The 22,300-nt window shown below is 34.9% G+C and overlaps 2 protein-coding genes across 4 annotated transcripts in view; both read right to left on the bottom strand.

Annotated features, from left to right (window-relative positions):
• Positions 1 to 22,300, bottom strand: part of GRIK2 (glutamate ionotropic receptor kainate type subunit 2) — a gene marked incomplete at both ends in the record, with an annotated part of 630,446 nt that overhangs the window by 87,508 nt on the left and 520,638 nt on the right. For all 3 annotated transcript variants that reach the window (XM_079716371.1, XM_079716372.1, XM_079716373.1), the window contains one exon: positions 20,500 to 20,717. In XM_079716371.1, the coding sequence (XP_079572497.1) occupies positions 20,500 to 20,717 (218 nt within the window). The remainder of the gene's footprint in view (positions 1 to 20,499; positions 20,718 to 22,300) is intronic.
• On the bottom strand, positions 8,270 to 10,367 carry LOC307061646 (stress-induced-phosphoprotein 1-like). The gene is given in 2 exon segments (XM_079716859.1): positions 8,270 to 9,425; positions 9,427 to 10,367. Coding segments are annotated over 2 exon segments (1,629 nt in total). The 5' UTR covers positions 10,353 to 10,367; the 3' UTR covers positions 8,270 to 8,722.

Here is a 22,300-nt window from a genome sequence, read left to right as displayed (position 1 = left end):
TATATACCCTATTGGCCTTCTTATCCCATTCTGGGAACAGCATCGCCCTCATCACCAAATTTCCAAATCTTGCCCTTCTGTTAGGACTAAGCTTAAATGTCATGTTCCCATGAAGATTGTGCACATTTTCATTTTTAAAAATAAGGTAGAATTATTTAACTTTCTTGATTTATCCTATAGTTTATCTTGTATATCTTGTATATATGTTAATTATAACTTTACTTTCTGTCAAGACAATACATATTTTAATAATAACAGTGTGATTTTCTCTACATCTAGAAGTCTCCTTCCTCAATCCACAACCTCACATTCCTTCCTCAAAAAATATCTAATATACACAGTGGAACTCATACCAGCAGGAGTTGTCACATCCCTTGTTATATAAGTGGGCAAAGAATAAAAGAAGTATAATATTCTATTAGAATACTGACCCAGTACTGTAATGTATTTTTTATAAATATGCAAATCAACCCATGGAGCAAAAGATTTATTCAAAAGACTAGGTACTGGGACTTCCCTACACAGTGGTTAAGAATCCACCTGCCAATGCAAGGGACACGGGTTCTACGCCTGGCCCGGGAAGGTCCCACATGCGGCAGAGCAACTAAGCCCATGCACCAAAACTACTGAAGCCCACGCATCGCAACTACGGAAGCCTGTGCACCACAACTACTGAGCCCACGTGCTGCAACTACTGAAGGCTGCACACCTAGAGCCCATGCTCTGCAACGAGAAGCCACCGCCACCTCAATGAGAAGCCCACACACCGCAACAGAGTAGTCCCGGCTCATCTTAACTAGAGAAAACCTGTGTGCAGCAACGAAGACCCAACACAGCCAAAAAAAAAAAAAAAAAAAGACTAGGTACTGAATTAAGCTTTTCAATGATTTTACTATTTCACTTACTCACCTGACTCATTTGAATATTAGTTATAAATCATCTATCCCATTCTCTTGTCCATTGACTCATTCATGCATTTCCAATTTCTTGAGCACCTAAATGTGCCATTGGTTCCATGACATGCTCTGGATAACCAGATAACCACAATATCCAGGTCCTCAAAATATCTTGTAAGAAGATAAAAAAAAGTAAATAAAATAGAATAGATTTATTAATGGGCTTATCTTCTTCCACGAATTTCCTTCAGCCTTGTCAAATCCCTATTCCATTCTGTCAAAATCTATTTGGGCATTACTTCTTTATGATCTTGCTCCTAATTCCTCCACTCTCTCTCTCGTTTATTCCAGGAGTACACGGTTGTTTTAAAATGCTAAAACCAATTAATGTATTACACCTTATCCATAGAATAAAAGAAAAATAAAACACATGAGCATCTCACTAGACTCAGAAAATGCATTTGACAAATCCAACACCACTTCATAATAAAAACTTTCAAAATATTAGAGAGAGAAGGGAATGTGCTTTAGTCAGTGTTCTCCAGAAAAAGAAAACCAGTAGGATATAGATTATATATTACATATATATAATATATGTGTACCTGTACATATGTGTGTATATATATAGAGAGAGAATTGGCACACACTATTATGGAGGATGAGAAGTACCATGACCTGCCATCTGCAAGCTAAAGATGCAGGACAGCCAGTGGTGTAATTCAGTCTGAGTCTGAAAGTCTGAGAACCTGGGAAGCCAATGGTGTAAATCTCAATTTAAGGGCAGGAGAAGACCAAAGTCTCAGTTCAAGTAGTCAGGCAGAGAGAGTATCCAACTTTCCTCTGTCTTTTTGCTCTCATTGGGCCCTGAACAGATTAGATGATGTCCACCCACACCGGGGAGGGCAATTTGCTTCACTCAGTGCCCCAATTCAAATGCTAATCTCTTCCAGAAACATCCTCACAGACACATCCAGAATAATATTTCACCAGATATCTGGGCACTCAGTGTCCTAGTCTAATTGACACATAAAATTAAAGCATTAGAATGTCTTCTTCCTGATTTAGGACACCTATAAAGAAGCCACACTTAATATTACAGTAGTGAAATACTGAATGCTTTTCCCCTAAGATAAGGAACAAAAAGATATGCTCTTGCCACTTCTATTTAACATTATACTGAAATTTCATGTATTGCCATGGCAATAAAGCAAATAAATAAATAAAAGAAATAAAAGGCATCCAGAATGAAAAGAAAAAATTAAAACTATATCTCTCTGTTGATGACAAGATATTACATATAGAAAATCCAAAGAGGTCTGCTAAAACACTCTTATAACTAATAAATGAGTTTACGCAAGTTGCAGTATATAAGATAAATATACAAAAATCAATTATATTTCTATATTCCAGCAATGAAAAATTAAGAAAATAGAATTATAAAAACTAGTCTATTTCTAATACCATTAAAAAGAATAAAACAGAAAGAAGTACATTTTTAAAAGAAGCATAAGATTTGTATAATAACATCACAAAACATTGTTGAAAAAAATTAAGGACCTAAGTAAATGGAAAGGCATCCCATGTTCATTGACCAAAAGACAATATTATTAAGATAATAGTACTTCTTAAATAGATATACAAATTCAACTCAATCCCTATTAATACCCCACCTGGCTTTTTGTGGAAGTTGACCAGTTATCCTAAAATTCATATGGCCCAGAATAGTCAAAATAATCTTGAAAAAGGAAAAAGTTGATGGATTCACACTTTCTAATTTCAAAACTTACTACGGTATTCAAGATTGCGTGGTATTTAGATAAGGACATAGACCAATGGAATAGAATTGAGATTCCAGAAATAAAGTCTTACATTTATGGTCATTTGGTTTTTCACAAGAGTGTCAAAACAATTCAATGGGGAAAGAATAAACTTTCCAGCAAATGATGCTAAGACACCTGGATATCAATATGCAAAGGAGTGAAGGTGTTTCTCACCTATTGTATGCAATATACCTATTGTATATGTGTTCCTCACATCATATACAATAATTCATTCAAAATGACTCATAAACCTAAATGTAAGAGCTAAAATTATTAAACCCTCAGAAGAAAATATACAGTTATTCCTTGGTGTCCTTTGGGACACTAGGAACACCCTGCAGATATCAAAAATCTGTAGACGCTCAAGACCCTTACGTAAAATGGTGTAGTACAGTCAGTTCTCCATATCCAAGGATGTAGAACCTGGGGATATGGCGAGCCAACTGTAGTAATAAATCTTTAGGACCTTAAGTTAGAAAAAGTCTTCCTAAATATAATACCCAAATCACAAGAAGGCAAAGAAAAATATATAAATTAGATTTCATCAAAATTTAAAACTTTGTGCAATGAACACAATCAAGAAACTAAAAAGACAACCCAAAGATGAGAAAAAAATATTTGTAAATCATATTTCTGATGAGGGATTTATATCTAGAAAATGTAAAGAACTCTTAAAACTCAGCAGTAATAAGAAAAATAACCCAATATTAAAATGAGCAAAGGATCTGAACAGACATTTCTCCAAAGATATATAAATGGCCAGTGAGCACATAAGAGATGCTCAATGTCATTAGCCATCAGGAAAATGCAAATCAGAACCACACTGAGACACCACTTCATTCTCAAAGAATGGCTATAATCAAAAAGATAATAACATGTCCATGAAGATGTGAAGACAGTGGAATCCTCTATACAGTGTTGGTGGTAATGTAAAACTGTGCAGCCATTTGGAAATCTGTCTAGGAATTCCTCAGTTAAACACAGAATTAACATATGACCCAGCAATTCTACTTCTAGGCATGTACCCAAGAAATATAAAAACATATGTCCACTCAAAAACTTGAACATGAATATTCATAGCAACCATATTTATCATATCCCAAAAGTGTAAATAATCCAAATATTCATCCTCGATGAATGGATAAAATGTGATATATCTAAGCAATGAAGTGTTATTCTGTAATGAAAGCATAAAGGAATAAAGTAGAATGAAGTTTTGACATACTACAGTATAGATGAATATTGAAAACATTATGCTAAGTAAAAGGAGCCAGTTAAAGACCACGTGTTGTATGATTCCACTTATAGAAAATGTTCAGAATAGAAAAATCTATACAGAAAGTAAATTAGTGGTTGACTAGGGTTGGCCAGTGGGAGGAGTGTGTGTGGAGGATTACAGTAGATGGGAGTGACTGTTAATGAATATAAGGTTTCTTTCTGGGATGCAGAAAATATTTTAAATTGATTGTGGTGATGATTGTGCAACTCCATGAATATACTAAAAACTATTGAATGGTACACGTTAAATAGGTGAATTGTATGGTATATACATTATATTTTAATACAGCTTTTATTAAAAAATAAAAAAACTAAACTAAAATTGGCATCTACAACACAACTCAGCAATTGCACTCTTGGGCACTGATTCCACAGGAAAGAAAGCTTATGTTCACACAATACCTGTACACAGATGCTCACAGAAGCTTTGCTCATTATAGCCAAAACCTGGAAACAGCCCAGATGGACTTTAATCAGTGAATGGTTAAACAAACTGTGGTACAACCACACCATGGAAAATTACTCAGCAATAAAGAGGAACAAATTATTGGTATACACAATAACCTGGAGGAAGCTCCAGCGAACTACACTAAGTGAGAAAAGCAAATCCCAAAGGTTACATACTAGATGAGCCTATTTATATAACATTCTTGAAGTAACAAAATTATAGAAATGGAGAAAAGCTTAGTGGTTGCCAAGGATTAAGGGGGATAGGGTGGGGGATGAGTGTGGCTTATTGTAAAATATTTATTTTAATCTTCTTCATAATTTTCTAACATTTCCATAATTGAAATAATAATACCTTTTCCCATCTAAAAAATGTTTTTCTCTGTTCAAGAATCCAAGTTGTTTAATAGCAGTCTAAAGGTATAAAAGCTCAGCTCCTGCTAAAAATCATTAAAAAAATTTTTGAACATTTGACTCTGATTTCAGGCAACTAATTTCATTGATTATCTTGTTACTGTTAAGAGGAAACTGCTTATAAAATTCATTATGTATTTTCTGAGAATGCTGTTTGATAATGAACATTTTATTATTATTAAAAATCTTTTATACAACAAACAAGCAGCTTTTCCACTTTGCTCTGCCTTAGCAAGTTGTAAATGCCATTTATGGTGAAATCGGTATCCTATCTTCATCTAGACTCTTGTTCTTTATTTAGTAATTAGTACTAGCTTCTTCATTTCTACTCATATCTGCTTCAATAGTATACCTTCATTTTAACTTTGAAAATCTATCCATATGTATTATTTAAACTAAAAAAAGAAATTATTTTTTGTTTAAAATAATAGTATGTATTTCAATCTGAATACCAGATGGATTACATAAGTCACTGTAACTTATGCCATCTACATAAAATATTCAAACAACTGCATTATAGTGTTACATCAGTACACAGAAGAAATCATTTGAACTGAATCACTCCATTGCCACTGACTATATCACTGCTGTGTTTATGTGTAATATTAAAAATGACATAAGTGCTACATCACATGCTCTACAATACAATATCATACATGATGTAAAGTTTTAAAAAAATATAATGTTGTATTTCATGGGAAAATGTCTTCTATGGCCTCAGTTTCAATTTTTTAATTAAATTAATTAAAATTAAATACAATTTAAAATTTTATTCCTTAGTTGCACTAGCCACATTTCAGGTTTCAATAGCCCTGCATATTTTATTAAAAGCCATAACAAAACAAAAATCCAGTCCTATACCTTAGCCTGAGGTAGCAAAATTCCTTTGAAGAGTTTTGTAGCAAACTACTGATACTGTCAAAAGTGTTCCCAAATTCAAAGAAAGGAGCAAAGGTAAAATGCTCGTTTCTCTAATGACGACTAATAGCAAATCACTGTATCCTTACTTTCAAGGAATAGCACTGACAATACACTAGGCCTGAGATTTGGAAAGAAACAAAACTCTGAATAAGGTTGAGTTAGGATGGATAAGGTAGCTATTGTATATCTACTGACAATGCAAAAATATATATATAAGAAATCTTTAGCTGCCATTTTTACTTTCAAAATACCATTTTGTTCTTCTAGCCATAAGAGTTTTACTCTAAGAATTATATACATTACAGCATCAGTGTAGAAAAAAATGGAAGCAACAACTTGCAAAGGTTCAACCCCAAAGAGCAGCTCTGAAAATGAAGCCTGGTAGGCTTGATGCTTACTCGCTAACTGCTTTCTAAGACCAAGGCTACATATAGTGATCTCAAGATTTCTGTTTGCATAATATTAGTTCTCAGGCACCTTCAAATGCATACAAAGTCTTTCTGACTTTGGAGGATTACCCTTTTCTTAATGCTACCTTATTTGGCTTCTTGAGAAGGAATTTTGCTGTTTTTTTTAAAAAATTCACTTTTTTTTTTTTCCTCACAGACATAAATAGCTCTAGTGCTTTCCCTGGATTCCAAGGAGATCTATGTCATGGATATCAACACCTTCAAAGTCATCATAATAACTGTCACCATCAAATTTGCTCCTTATGAGGTCCTTTATGAAACATCTTCCTAAGGGTTATAGTATTACAGGTAGACTTAAACATGGTTGTTTTAACTATGTTCATATCTTAGTCATGGCTATCTATGTCATCACCTCCTTTCCTTTTGATAAAATGGATTCCTAATTCACCCAGGTAAGTTCTGTTTATTTGTTGGAGTCAGGCTAGGGTTCTCTGCTGCTAGTATACCCTGAGCAGCCTAGTATAACTGGGAAACTGAAGTCCAACCCAAATGCATTCAATGTTAACTCTTTGTGAGAGGAGCACAGACATGCAAGTGATCTTTCTCATTCATAGAAATGTGAAGGCTGGATAAACCACAGCTAATAGACAAAGAAAAATGTCTCTAGGATCATTCCTCTAAATGTTTATTAATATAGTTTAACCGAAAAAGGGTAATGACTATTTCTATATATTTCTATTACATGATTTTTTTTCCTCTTTTATTTGAAGACAAGATTATATTAGGAAGTCTAAACAGATAACTTTTAATATCATCTCTCTACTGATGTTAATTTAAGGTTTGTTTTAAAATATTTATTAAATTTAATATTTGAAAGCATTGAATTTCTGATATTTTAATCAAGTGAATATTAAAAATGAATATCCCAATCACTTAGGTATTTAAGTTACAAGTGATTTCTCTGCTGTATATATGAGTTTATATATGAACATACTTCGAAATTTTGCAATGACTAAATGGAATGCGTTTGGAAATTAGCAGAAGGCTATTTGTTTTAAACTCTGTCTCAAGAAAAAATTATTTCTGAAAGTATCATAAGAACATTCTAATAAGCTATTATACTGAATCTTTAAAGCATATTCCTGAAAAGAGAATCATTACTTGTGCTCAGTGAAAACAGAAGAATTTGTGTAGCTGTATTAGGGCTAAAAGTCTTTAAAATTGAAATAAGAGGAAAACCAATGAGATCAAAATATTATATATCTATAGAAAAAATGCTGGAGGTTATTGTGACAAGATACTATGAACGGTCTTTGGAGGTTGGACTTGGGACATTTTCGCCTTCTTTTCCTAAAATTCTCATGAGTCATATGCATTATTTTTATAAGAGAAAAAGAAATTTGCTTAGAATTACAATGGTTAATATTCATGGAGAGGAAGAACAATTAAAAATGGGAGTTTTTCTTCTATTTAAGCATTAATTCTGAATATGAATTGTTTGTCAAAGCAAATCTCACATGTTAATAAAAAAGACCATTAATTAAACTGTTAATAAAAGACCATTAATTAAAAAACTATGTATAAGATATGGATGGAACTGAATTCATGATGCATTTTTTCAGCTGTATAAGAGTGTAATCCAGAATATTATCTTTAAATAATTATTTTAAAGTAATCTACAATCAACATCAAATTATTAATTAAACAAAAATGCAACTGAGTGTCAGATCTTAACATTAACCATAGGTAAACTGGATGTATTTCCAGGAACACAAGCATTTATATTGGGGGAAATGGTTTCATCTGCTACAGAGTTTAACAATTCAACTAATAAGCCTTACAATAAGAATCGCAGTAAGTACGTACTGAGAGTTTATCACATGTTTAGTGTTTTATGTAAACGATCTATATGACACAAACTTATATCCCCAGTTTATCTATACTTTCTTACCTATAAGAACACAGAAGCCTGGAGAGGTTAAATAAATCCCTAGTGAGAGACAGATGTAGGATTTCATGCCACAATCTAGGCTATGCACTTAATCATTATGTTAAAATGCATTGCAGTGACTCAACAATTCTTTATATCCATTATTAATTCTTCTTTCTGATTCTTTGGTCTTTTTTTTTTTTTTTTTTTTTTTTATAACCACGCCTGACTGGCTTGTTTTATTGGAGAAGAGGACGTGGAGTTAACAACGTGAAGACAGTTGGGACCTGAGGTTGGGAAGAACACCCTCCCCTCCCCTTACAAGCCCACTGCCCCAAATAAAAAATAACCAACTATGGGAGAGAAGCTGAGACAGCGACTGGGGGCAGGGGAAGGAGACCATGCGTGTGCTGGGAGGGCCCAGAGGCAGCGGCTGCACGAATACGTGAGTACAAGTCTCTGAATCTTCCTCGTACGTCTGTATAAATATATAGATAAGTTGTTCACTTGTTTCCCCTTCTCTCCCTTCTGCTCCGTGCTGCTTGCCGCGGTCCCAGCTCCTCTTTCCACGTGAGGGCGAAGGGAAGGGGCATGATGAGCAAGTCATCACCGAATTGCGATCAGACCCACATCCATCAACTTCTGGATCTTCTGCGCTATCACAGGATTCTTTAAGTGTTCACTGAGCGCCTGGGGGTCCTTCTGCATCTGTTCCAGGATGAGCTGCATGGCCGGGTCACTCATTATCTGCTGCACCTCAGGGTCGGCCATGGCCCGCCGCTTCACATCTTCAGGGCTGTCATGTCGGTTGTACTGGGCCATCATGCAGCGCTGGTAACCATCTGCGGCCTCCTTACAGTTGGAGTCCAGGTCGAGTGCCTTCTGGTAGACATTCATGGCTTTGGTGTAGTCTTTCATCGCTTCCAAGGAAGCTGCTTTCCGTGTATAACCCTTGATGAAGGTCGGTTCTAGCTGGATGCATTCCTCACAGTCCTTGAGTGCCAGCTGGAACTCCAGAAGTTTGGTGTAGCAGGCAGCTCGATTGCTGTACAATTTGGCATCTTTTGGGTTCCGTTTGATGGCTTCTGTATAATGCTTCATGGCCTGGGGATAGTCCCCTTTCTGAAAACATTCATTGCCTTTGTTCTTTTCCTCCAAGGCCAGGTCAGGGTTTATGTAGGCCAGCCGCTCTTGCTCTTTCAGGATTTTCTCTGCCTGTTGGCATTTCTTGAGCACATCTGGGGTTCGGTGCTCTGCCAGAGACTTGTTGTAGAAATGGATGGCATCCTTGTACTTTTCTTCTTTGAAATGAGTTGCCAATTCGAGCGTAAGCTTTGGCAATCTGTCGGTAGTCTTCTCGGTTTTCTCGCCCCACTTCAATGGCCTTCTCACAAAGCTCCCGGCATTTACCATAGTCGCCCTTTTCAAAGTACACGGCTGCTTGGTTGGTTATGTAAGTCATGTTGGTGGGGTCCAGGTCCTTGGCTCTGTCATAGTGTTTCAAGGCTGTGTCAAAGTCTTTCTTCTTATAGGCTTCATTCCCCAGCTCTTTTTCTTTCAGTGCCTGCTTCTTATTCTCTGGAAGATCTTCTTCCATCGGCTCTGGTTTTGTCTCCTTTCTGGGAGGCGGCGGCGGTGGAGGTGTTGCAACTTCCTCCTCTTCATCCATCCCACCTAGATCGACCCCCAGGAGGATGCTGAGGGTAGTCATGATCTGGAGATCTTGCAACTTCGTGCCCAGGTCGGAGGGCTTGTTCCGCAGCTGCTCTATCAGTTCCCAGTAGGTAGGATCAGCGAGCAGAATCTTTGTCCTGGGATCACTCTCCAACTTCTGGTATAGATTAGGCATGTTGAAAGGGTTCATGAATTTCCTCTCTGCCAACCGGGCCTCCATATTCTGTAAACCTTCTTTGAGCTGAGGGTTGTTTGCTTCATGTTTTAAACCCTCCTCATAGGTTTGCTTGGCTTCTTCAAATCGGTTTAAGAACTCAAGAGCTGCTGCTTTTCGAGAATAGCCCTTGCCCCAGTCAGGCTTCAGGTCCACGGTTCTGCAGCCGTCCTCGTAAGCCTTCTGGTAGTCTCCTTTCTTGGCATAGGCTGCGGAACGATTGCTGTAGAGCACGTGGTTCTGGGGGTCTAACTTAATGGCTTCTGAGTAGCACTGCAATGCATCATCGATGTTTCCAGCACTCAGGGCCTTGTTGCCCTTTTCTTTGAGCTCATTTACCTGCTCCATAGCCCGGCCCGGAACCCAGTTGAATAGACTCCATCCGCTCCGCGTTCACAACCGCACGTGCCGCCTTCTGGAACCTACCCTTTGGTCTTTATTTAATTGTTTTTGTAATAAATTAAAGTGAAGCATAAACTCATAGTGTTCTGAAAACAGTCAAGGGACCTACAAAGCAAACTAATTTATGGTGTAGCCTCTAATTAGCTGTAATTACAATATTTAATAAATGAAACACCTACTTTTAGAGATAATCAAATATTTTCACTGTACTCCACTAATGCTATGGTGTATACAATAGGCTAATAACAATCATAGGCTAATAACAATCAAAAGTATTATTCAAATGCTGTCGGGAAAGATAAAAGTACAATTTATTGCCAACACTGTACTATTCTTCTACTAAAACAGATTTCATATGGAAACTGGGTATAAGAAAAATAAATTATGTAATCATCCATAATTTAACTCCAATTAAGATGGCCTGTCTTATTCTTACAGAACACACTCATTCAAGCACATGTTTGCACATACACACACATTCACTCATCCGAAATGTTCTTTATTTATTACTATTGAAGAATTTCTCTGCATACTGGAGGTCAATGAAAGTGCTCACCAGTATGCGTTAGACATTTAAACAATCGTAGACACTGCCAGGGTCACTAATATTACAGCAAAAAGAAAAATTTGAGTTACTTTAGAATCTGATCCCTTTAAGACATTTAGCAGTAATGTTTAATCTAGTCATATTTTAAAAGCAATATTTTTAGGAATCTGTTATAGTCAGCTTGCAGTTATCAACACCTATTAACGAACTCTAAAGTTTATTTTGTTCTTTTCCCAATCTGTGTGGGGTTAGGAGGAAGGATAAAAAAACTAGGAATGAGTTATAAATTGTTTACTACTTGTGAATATGCATGATGATTGAGTATCAAATCATTGAGTGTCAGAAGGACTCATGATCTTATATTTTGTTTGCTTCCAAAGGGGAATAACAGTTCTGTGTTATCTTTAAATAAAAATCTAAGTATCAAAGATGGCAGCAGCAGTAAGTAATAGTGAACTTCATTTTGCTTTATGATGAAATGAAAGGACCAACTAAACTACCCTGTGATGTCTTAAATCAGCTCTTAATATCAAAGAACAAAGTGATATTACCGCTATTTGGACTTCTGGAAAGAAATAAGAAGACAAATGAACAAAAGAAACTTCAGCTGACCAAAGATGCTAATTAGTGTAAATTCCATTTGCAAAGAAAGAATAGCTTCCCTCCAAAGAGACATCACAGTGCATGCAAAATCAAGAACATTAACTGCCAAGGACATTCTGGATTTAGTAGAAATTTCAGTGTTTTCACTCTGTAATCAATGGACAATCTAGAGGAATAAGAATACTATGTCTTTTTTGATATTCTAAACTTAGATGTCCCCCTCAAAAAAAAAGACCACAAAAAACAATAAGCATGATTAATAGCTCTTAGCCACAATGCCAGTAAATATAATCTCAAAAAATTTACAAAACAGAGTCTGGATTTTTTGTTTGTATATTTGATTTAGAAACACCAAATCATGCTTTTATTCAGCTATTTATGTAAAAGAAATAAATTTTTCATTTTCATTATTTTTTAAGAAATAAAACATGCCAGTTTTTGATAATATTTATCTCAGCCTATTTTTATGTATCCAGAAATATGCGCTTCTTGAATTTCCTTCAAATTTTTGCCTAACCAGTGGCTATGAACTCTTACAGTGACAATATTATCCATTATCCAGCATTTGACATGACAGCTCAACATCACTACATTAACTGACTTTCGAGTTTTCTCCCTCCCTGTGGGGCCCTCTCTCCTAAGATTGATGAGGTGTGACGCAGTGTTTGAGCTGCCATCCTGACTTGACAAACAGCAAGGGTGGTCCCTGCACAGAGCGGAGGAAGGAGGGCAAAGGAGAGAGAGAACCACAGTGTATCCTGAAATAACAGCAGCCTCACACACTTGCTTTCCAAGGGAATTAAAACATCTTTTCTCAGACTTTACACTTCAGTGAAACACATGACTTCTTCCTTTCAAGTTCCCCAAAGCTTCATTGGTACATATTGAAAATGTAACAATTAGAGAGGGATTAAACTTTTGTCCCTGTGATATTTCAGACAAGCTAAGATAAAAGTTGCTACTCCTTCCAAGTTTAAATACATTGAAACTCTAATCACTTACAATTCCCAGAATGGTGTTATTGCTTACTTTTTAACTATTGAATTCACTCTGGCAGAGCTAGGGTAATAAAACCCATCATATTCTAATTTTCAGACAGCTTGATAGAACCAATGTTCTTAGTATAGATAAAGTGTAATGGAGCACTTTCTTTCCCATAGGAAAGTCTTTGACTCATATGCTCTGATGCCAACTAGCCTTCACATCTGCTGTTTCACCATTGATAGCTGTAACTTGGCATGCTAAACTAGTGTCTGATGAAGCAGCTTTCCTCAAAGGCACCATTTTATTTCTTGCAATGGGAACATAGTAAAATGGTGTTGGTTTTCTGTAGGCCTTATGCAAATCCCTGTAATAAACATAGGATCAGGCCTCACATACAATAAATTGTGTGTTTGTTAGTTGAGGATGGGGGAGGGAGACAACCTCTTTAGGTAAAAATCACCCCCTTACTCTGCCAATAAATTAAATGCATCATAAAGAAGTGGTTTAAATATTTCAAACTTGACTAATTAATATCAAAGCCATAAGAGGCACTGAAAAGAATACAAAAACACTTCAAAAATACCAGTTTATAATATTAAACAAAATATTATCATTTAACCTAATGTTAACAGTAATCCATTACCCACACCAATATCTTGACACCATTAATAGAAAAGAAAAATAATATGGGAGAGTTAGAGAAATGATATGACTACAAAAATCTTTGGTGAGATATTTTTTTTAGATTTCTAGAAAAAGTGTCTGAGGAAGAACACGTCAACGTGAAGAGATGAAAATTTCAGTAATAATATTAATCATTAATCTAAACTAATTGCTCAGATACACTGGTGTTCAATCACATAAAGCTTTTTTTTTCCACTCATTTAAGTATGTAGAAAAATTTAAAAAGTAAATTATCCACAAACTTGAATACACGAAGTAAACTAAAACTTCAAAATGAAGTCTCTATTTATTCTAAATAACCATAGAGTTATTACCCAGGTTAGTAACTTGCAAGCAAGTTACTAGAACAGATTTTGGCTTGGAAGCCTAAATATATCTTGTTTTTCCATCCCCCAAGATAGGGCAGAATGTCATGTTTGAGGAACATGTTGTTTCAGTTTAGATCTGCAGGGGGATATTGAAGAATTATCAAGTGACACAAAGGAAGACTTCAATTAGAATTATGTAATAAGCTACCCCATCCATTAATATAGGTACATTCTTTTTTCTACAACAAGGAAAGGAGTGACAGTAGTTCACTAAATATTACAGGATCGAACAATAAGCTCAGGCAAGAAAACTACCTGAGCCCAAATCTCAAACTACTTCTCAGAACCTAACTTAATATATACCTATAGTGTGAAGTACTTCACCTCTTCTTAATCTCCTCCTGCTTAGGAAAACACAAAAGTCACATGTGCAATCCTTCCAATACTCTAATATGCCCCTTTATGGGTCTCTTCTTTAATTTCCCCTCTGTGCACCCCCCATGATAGAAGAAACTGCAATAAAAGTTTATAAAGGAAAGGTGAATATATTCACTGCTCAAGTCCCATAGAACATATATTTTCTCAACTTTTTAGAGACACAAGCAAAAATCAGGATTTACCCCACCATACTTTTCGGAGAAAGCTCTAACCTTCTTCATACTGCTACAAGACAATTCTGATGCATTCCTATTGGGGGCCTCCAGGAATGTTATCAAAAGTGAATATGTAATTAGATTATTTATTCTTGGTAAATCTGTTGAAAAAGCTTTAAACACATTCAGGTAAATAATTCAAAAGAAGTAAGAATGTGGTCAGCGGAGTTATCATGTCATGCCTCTAATATTTTATGGGGTCTGGGTTTCAGAAGAGAAGAATGTCCACCCTAATATGAAAGAAATGGAAGTAGATGAAATCAGTTATTAACTATTATTGCCAATAAAAAAGGGGTTATTTAAATTTCAAATTAAATTAACTCTCTCTACACATTAGAATCACCAGAGGAGGTTACAAAATACTCAGATGCCCAGGATCCTACCTCAAGAGAGTTTTAATTACTTGACTTGGAGAGGGGTGTGGGGCTCGGTATTCTTTAAAAGCTCCCCAAGTGCTTCTGATGTTCTAATGTGCAGACAGGTTGAGACTACTGATTTAAACAAATGGATATTTTAAAGATGTTTGAAACTTAGTGGATGATCTATCCAAATAGGACAAAATAATGACTATCCCTTGAGAAAGGAAAACTGATATGAAAATCAAGAATATTCTCTTATTCATCAGAGTGGTATACTGTTCATCACAGACAAGACCGTATTTCCATATGATGTATATGTTATCTAGTTCTACTGGTTGCCATATTTCCTAGGACTTCAGTAGATAAAAAACTAGCCCTATGAGTTAAAGTAGTGCTTTAACTGGGGATTCTGAGAAAGTAGTCAGTATGACTAGTGTTACTGCGCTCTGGTCTAGAATTTATGATGCATGCATAGGGATTTGTTTTTCTATCAACAAGACAAAATTTTTAATCACTAAACTTTGATGTTAATATATCTATGCTCATGTTAATATTTGAGTTTTAAATTACCTTCTAGGCACAGGGACAATATCCCCCATATTGTCACATAAAGCTGACATTTGAGACCCTTTTTCTCTAACTTATTGAGGAGAAAAGGGGGTTGTCATTACTAAGCATAAACTGACTCCAGGTAAATAAAATTACCTAAAAACAAAGCTATGTGGCTGGTTAGTAACACCTAAGTAAACAGGGCAACTCTTACATGAGCAAGTATTTAAGAAATAATCTCTGTACTTACTATGGTACTAAAGTACCATAGTGAATTTTCTAATTATTATATTGTCAAAGAATCCCTTCTGGATAATGGTGGAAAACGATTAGAATATATAAAGTAGTAAATCTGGTACACAATGAAAGACATATTTGATTTCTATCCATGTGCAAATAATTACTGAACTTTTTCTTTGCAATGACCATACTTAATGAGGAATTTGTTATATAAAATATAAAAGTCTTTTAAAGAATAAGTCCTGGAGATCTAATGTGCAGAATAGTGATTATAGTCAACAATACTGTGTTATAAACTTCCAAGTTGCTAAGAAGCAAGATCTTAATTGTTCTAACCACAAAAAAGAAATGATAATTTTAATGTCATGGAGGCACTGGCTAATGCTAGACTGGTAATCATATTGCAATATATAAATTTCTCAAATCAAAACACTGTACATCTTAAAGTTACAAAATGCTGTATGTTGATTATATCACAATAAAAATAAATAAAATAAATTCAAAACTAACTTTAAATATCTTTCCCATCTTCAAAAACTATTGTAGGTCAATTTCCTGAATATGCAAAATGGAAATTCCCAAGTATTCTACCATCAATATAAGAGGAGGAAATAAACATTTATTTCAGAAAACACTTTTCAATCTGAAAAGTAACTACAGATGCCATGTTGATATTTTACTTTTCTAATGTATAAATCTCTTTATAGTAAATATATTATAATTGAATTATCACCACTGTTCTAAATAAAAATAACAGAAATTATGTTTTGCAGAAATTAAGAAATATCTAATGAATGGTATGTTTCTGAATCCATTTATTAAGTGCATGCAATAAACTGCCAACTTTTTACATTCTATCCCTTGACTCAAAAATTACTTATGTTCTTTTGGCATTTAAGAAGCAAAATTCACTCAAGCTTTCAAAAAGTCATTACAGGCATGCCATACCAGGCTTACAAACCTATACTGTCACCCCAGCATAATTTAATTTTAGAAGGCCATTGAACTGATAAGCTCAGAATAAGTAGCAGACTATAAAGAATGTGTTATAGTTGTATCTGCCCCAATGGCTTAAGGCAAATGTTTTAAAACCTTAATATGATCAAGCAGTTGAGGTCATGTAGGTGAGCCAAAATGACTAATGCACTTAGCTCTTCTGAGTAATGATGCATATGCCATGATGTCTTTGGCTATTATTTTTATTGTTGATACTATGAGTCCCTTGGCTATTGCTTTCATAATTAATAAGTCACTTAACCTCTCCATGGCCCAGTTTCCTCGTCTGTTAAATGAGCATAATGATAATTGCTTCCTACCTTCCTTAGGGGTTGCTATGAAGATTAATGAGCTGGCATTTAGAATGTACTGAGTACTTCTAAAGAGGGAAACTATGCATAAACAAAAAACAAAACAAAATAAAACCCTCTTTGTTGCTAAGTAACAAGAAATAAAACTACCCCCCCCCATGGATTAATCCACTTGCTTGCATTCCTAACACTGTAAACTTCATACACTTCTGAACAAATTGACTTTTTAACCCAAGGTTAAAACGGAAATGCCATAGAGGGCTATGTGTTTTGAAGAAAACTTTTTAGCTCTCTACAGAGCAGAGAAATTTTGAAAGTACACACACATTCTACCTAAAACCTCTGTCATAGATGTTCCATCAGTGAATGCGATATTCATTGTGCCAATAGATAACTGTACAGAATTTGATTTTAAAAAAAGTGAGTTGCCACCTTAAAGGAAACCTAACTATGTAACACTGATAACAGATGACAATGAAATCATTAGAGGAGGTTGGGAAAATGAGAATCTGTAAACTTAGGGGGAAATAATATTTTTAAAGTGTGTTTTATAGTAACTTAGAAGATAGAAAACACACTAATAATCTTCTGGACTTGGACAAAGAAATATTCAGACAAATTGACATAATATTCAAAGTACCAGCTGGTAAATTTAGCTACATAGGATAAGGTAGTACAAGAAAGAGATAGACTATTAACAATAAGAAGAACAACAAAGAGGAGGATGAGGAAATAGTTTTATAAAGAACTGGGCAGTTTGCAAACAGAATTTAGAGGTGATATGAAGGAGCTAGAATTTGTACGGTTGGGTCATAAAATTGTTTGCGATCTTCAGTATCTCAAGCCAGTAAAAGTTCTCAAAATTGTTTCAACATGGCTCCAGGCCTTAATTAAAAATCAAATTACGCATGTTGCCTTGAGGTACTTTGTTAAAACCTCTGAAAAAGTTAAGGAAATGCCTTGTAGATTTTCTCCTCTGGATTAAAAAGCTTCTAGCCCAAAGTAGCAATGATTAAATCTAGAGAGAGGCACATTTTAATATGAACAGTGGGTGTGGTTTTTAGATTATAAATGGACTCAACTGGCTATATTTAAAGGCCAAAAAAGCTTAGCAGAAGTAGAGTCTGTTCCAAAGGTATTAATAGAAAAGCCTCTGGGCCTTCAAATTTCTAGGAGTAGGACAGCTGACTTATAAGCTCAATGAAGGTTTATGTTACATGCCACTAAGAGTTTTTGGTCATTTGTTAAGCAACATTATTGTGGCAACTGTTAACTAATAGAGCCCAAAACACATGCAAAGTCTGTGCTGGGAACTGGAGATCCAAGTGTAAATGATACAGAGTCAATTCATGTACCTGTGCTGTGCAGTGTAGTATGGAAACAGAAGAATTAATGGAATACAATTTGGGGTGATAATTTAATAACTGAGGTATAAGTGCTCAGAGAATTTTAAAAAGGAGTACCTTACCCAGACTGGGTCGATTTGGGTAGGGGAAAGGATCAAGAAAATTTGCCTGGATTAATTGAATTTGGATCCAAGGAATAAAGAAAATATAACCAATTAAGTTGGTAGATAAGGGCAGAAAAGCATAACAGAAGGAGGTGTATCATGTAGTCATCATATGACATGGACTAACCAGTTTGGCTGAAGTTTAGAGTGTGAGAGCAGCTGGCTAAAAACTAAAAAGAAGCCAGACCATGATGTGCCTTGTAAACCTGATAAGGAGCTAGGTTCTTATCCTAAAGCAAAGAAGGGGGGGGTGATTTTGGAGGGTGTTAAGTCACCTTGTAGAGTGTAGAGAACAATAGGGAAAAAAATTGGGAAAGAGAAATGTTGCAAAACCCTGGACAGAGATGACACTGTTCTGAACCAGGATGGTGGTAAAGGAAATAGAAAGATATACAGGAGGTAGACAAGTGTTGGGAGGTGCTGGGAGATGCACAATATTTGTCTAAGGTTTAACACAATCCCTTCCACATAAGAGATAAGTAAATATTTATTGAATAAAAATTTATTCTTAAAACTGAACATCCATATCATATAATTGAGAGCATACGATGCATGATGAAACTGGCTGAAATAAGACATCCTACTTATTAGGTTACCAAAAAAAGTTAAAATTAAGAAAGAACATTTTTTCATATTAAATAATTTTTAAAGTTCCCTTTACCTGTGGTGTGGCATAAATTCCCAAAAGAATTGTTAATTGCATCTCAATATATTATTTCACAATACATAGCCTAGAAAATAGCTTCTGAAAACTGCCCCCTCAGAGTTTTTAAAAATTTCACTTATCAAATTATTCCTTCTTCGTGACAACAATAATGAGAAGAATGAAGCAATTTAAATAAGATAAACATGGTGTGATCTTTTAAAATCTATTTTAAAATTATCTAGTTGTGGGTCACAGAAACATAATTTACTTGACTGTGTTTAAAATCATTCTAAATTCTGAATTTTTAAAATTAGCCATGTATTCTAGTAATGGTAATTTATAATGTCTATCAAGCTTTTATTAGGCACTTAGCATATCGTGTAGAGCTTCCATTTAACATTAAAAAAAAATTGTGAGAATGGTTCTGTTAGTCATTCTAATTTAGAGATGAGGAGTCAGAGGTTTACAAGGGGCAGTGTCTCATCTAAATACAGCCAATAGGTGGTGGAGTCTGAAACTAAGCTCAGGTTTCTCTAATTCCACAGTTTCTTTCCCTCTTACCAACGATTCTAAATTGTAGACTATGTTTCAGAAGTATTAAGTGATTCACATTAGGTATCTGATACCATTTAAATGCCCTTTTAACATGTGGCAGAAATCTTTTTTAATAACCATGAAAGAGGATATGCATTTCCTTTGATACCTTTTGGAAAGACAGACTATATTAGCATATGTGGCAAAGCCAGAGATTTCAGGTAGACCAAACCCAGAGAGAGAATTTGCAGAAATTGAAAAACCTGAGTCATAAGTTGCATAGAAACAAGGTGATTTCAGCATCATTTTGTAAAACATATGACTTACTTTGAAAATACAGGCATTCTCAAAAGAGACCATAACACCTACAGGCTATAGCTGAGTTATATAGTTTTTATATAGCTATAGCTGAAGTTATACTTCAAGGAGAAAGAATGTGCTGTTGCTTGGTGACATTCTATAGAGTGTTCAGCCCTGGGGTGAGATTTCAGTTCTGCTGCACCAAGTTCCCAGATTCTGAGAATGTTTTGATCCTACTTTATTGTTTTTCAATAAAATCCTTGCTGTCCCACTGCAAACCATTGCAAGTTCAATGAGGTAGCCCATTTTGAGATTCTGTGCCTTCCAGAATATTAGATGGATGAATGTCCAGAGAATAGGAACTGTTTATGCTTGTTTCTACCAGTCCTTATTTTCCTTCTTTTTCTATAGGCTCTGAACAAGTTAACCTTGTCTCGTCATAACAGAAAGAAATGTCTGTATGGAAAACATTCTTACATGTAATCATTCTATTCTTCTGGAATACCCACGCCTTGTAGAGTGTGACTCGACTCTACTATTCAATTTTCAGTAAATATATATATTTATTTATTTACATCCAAAGATAAAACCTTGTTGGGGAAAAATAATTTTACTTTTTTACAGATTCTCCTCCAAACAAAAATGGAATACTTATAAAGCAACAACTCCTTGCCATTTGCAAGTATAAAAATGTTTTGCCTTGATGGTCATGTATTTAGTTGTATACCTCTCCACCACCTGAGGAATATGCTATTGATTGTTCTGTACAAATAACAATGTTGCTACACTCTTAAATTCATTAATAGAAAAAGGTTTGTTGGCATTCTATCATGTTAATACATAAATTTTGGATAACAAGTAGGACTTACCTTGAAAAAAGTCATGGTTGCACCATCCTCTACCGTTCCATACTCTATCTTGGTTTGCTTAGCTAAATCATCAGCAGAGTCAATAGGGGATTCCATGCGCTCCACTGTCAGAAAGGCTGCTAAGTTAGCAGTATACGAAGAAATGATGATAAGTGTGAAAAACCACCAAATGCCTCCCACTATCCTGGTGGACAGCGCTTTGGGCATGAGCTCAGAACCTAACAGAGATTGGGGGGAAAAGGTGAAACGAATACAGAGAATTTGATCAGCAGTCAGGTACTTTTGGTCATAGTGGCAGAATGGAATCACTGTGTAATAAAAGCTTAAATCACAGATTTACATATCTCTGTAGTAAGCAAGGAACAGCCATTGGGAGAGCAGAGGCTAATTTCAGATAATACGGAGTCTCTTAGGACATCTGAGTTTACGTATAGTGACAGGAGACTCAAGTTCTACCTGAGACAGTGCAAAATAAGAATTACATATTAATGACTGGGTAACCTTTATAAAAATAGCATTAGAAGGGAGAAATCTCTCTCTCTCTCTCTCTAGTTTATAAACCACTTTTATAGATTTTCATATCTTGTTAGTTATGTGGGTTTTAGAAGAAATGACTTAATGTACATTCCAATCCATTTCTTAACAAGCTTTATTTATGTAAAGTTTCATTTTTCATGCACATGAAGCCCAAAAATCTTGTCTATACTGCCATTTAAAAAAGTAATGTTGTAGGAAAATAATTTTAATTATCCACATTTCTTGAGCTGTGGGGTTTTAGTCCAGTTTTTATTTTAAAATAGGTAGTAAATTATTTTCTTATGCATAAACAAATGTCTCCTATCACTATAGTTAGCCTCAATGAGGGAAATCAGAATAAGAATAAATAGTTAAATTGCCATAAATTTATTTTTACACACATATAAAAATTTCATAATTATATTATAAAACATGGCTGGAGTTGCCTGCTCATGGTATTAATAAGAGAATGAGATCTGATAATTATATTTTGCTTTTGAGTATTATTAATTTTAATTAATTTAGGTTATAAAATAAAATTCTAACAATTTTTAAATTGAGTCCTTTGGTTTTACCACATTATTTGCAGTCTTAATATTGAAATGAACACATATCAGCATGTGTAAATTTTTTCATTAAAAAAGTATACTAAATTTATGGATATATATATATTACTATTCACTTTTAATCATTTTGAACCTACAGTCAAGAAAGCATTGGCTACAAATTAATTAATTTTAATAGGGTTTGAGTAAAATGGAATGAAGCAAAGATGGACTCCATTTGCTGTTTTGTTTAACATATTTTTTAATATAATAACGGATGCAGTAAGGTAACGTATCTTTAGAAGGAATGAAAAATACAACAAATTATCGTGTTAACATTGAAAAGAAGTGGTATCATGACTTGGCTCTATCAAAACAGCCCATCTTATACTGCAGTTCATCTCACCCTTCCAATTTCAAACAAACAAACAAACAACATTTTAAAAAGCAGACAGACTTGGACATGACAGCCAACTCCAGCTCCAGACTCTGCCTACCACTCTGTAAGGAAAAAAAAACAGAAAAGTACCTTTCTGACGTAGTTGCTCCTAGGCCCTGTCAGACACACACTCGGACACCGAAACACTAAAATATTCAATATTCCCAAGATGATCAGCAGCTATGGCTGCCCAGTCTACTTTTTTTTTTTTTTTAACAACACCACCAATAAAGTCAAACAAGACTGGGAAAGAAAAAAAAACAGTGGAGACATTCGACAAAAATGGCCCAATTACCACAAG

The sequence above is a fragment of the Hyperoodon ampullatus genome (genome assembly GCF_949752795.1).
Source record: "Hyperoodon ampullatus genome assembly, chromosome: 12".
Classification (NCBI taxonomy): domain Eukaryota; kingdom Metazoa; phylum Chordata; class Mammalia; order Artiodactyla; family Ziphiidae; genus Hyperoodon; species Hyperoodon ampullatus.
Note: the sequence above shows the minus strand (reverse complement) of the source record. Positions and strands in the feature narration are given on the sequence as shown.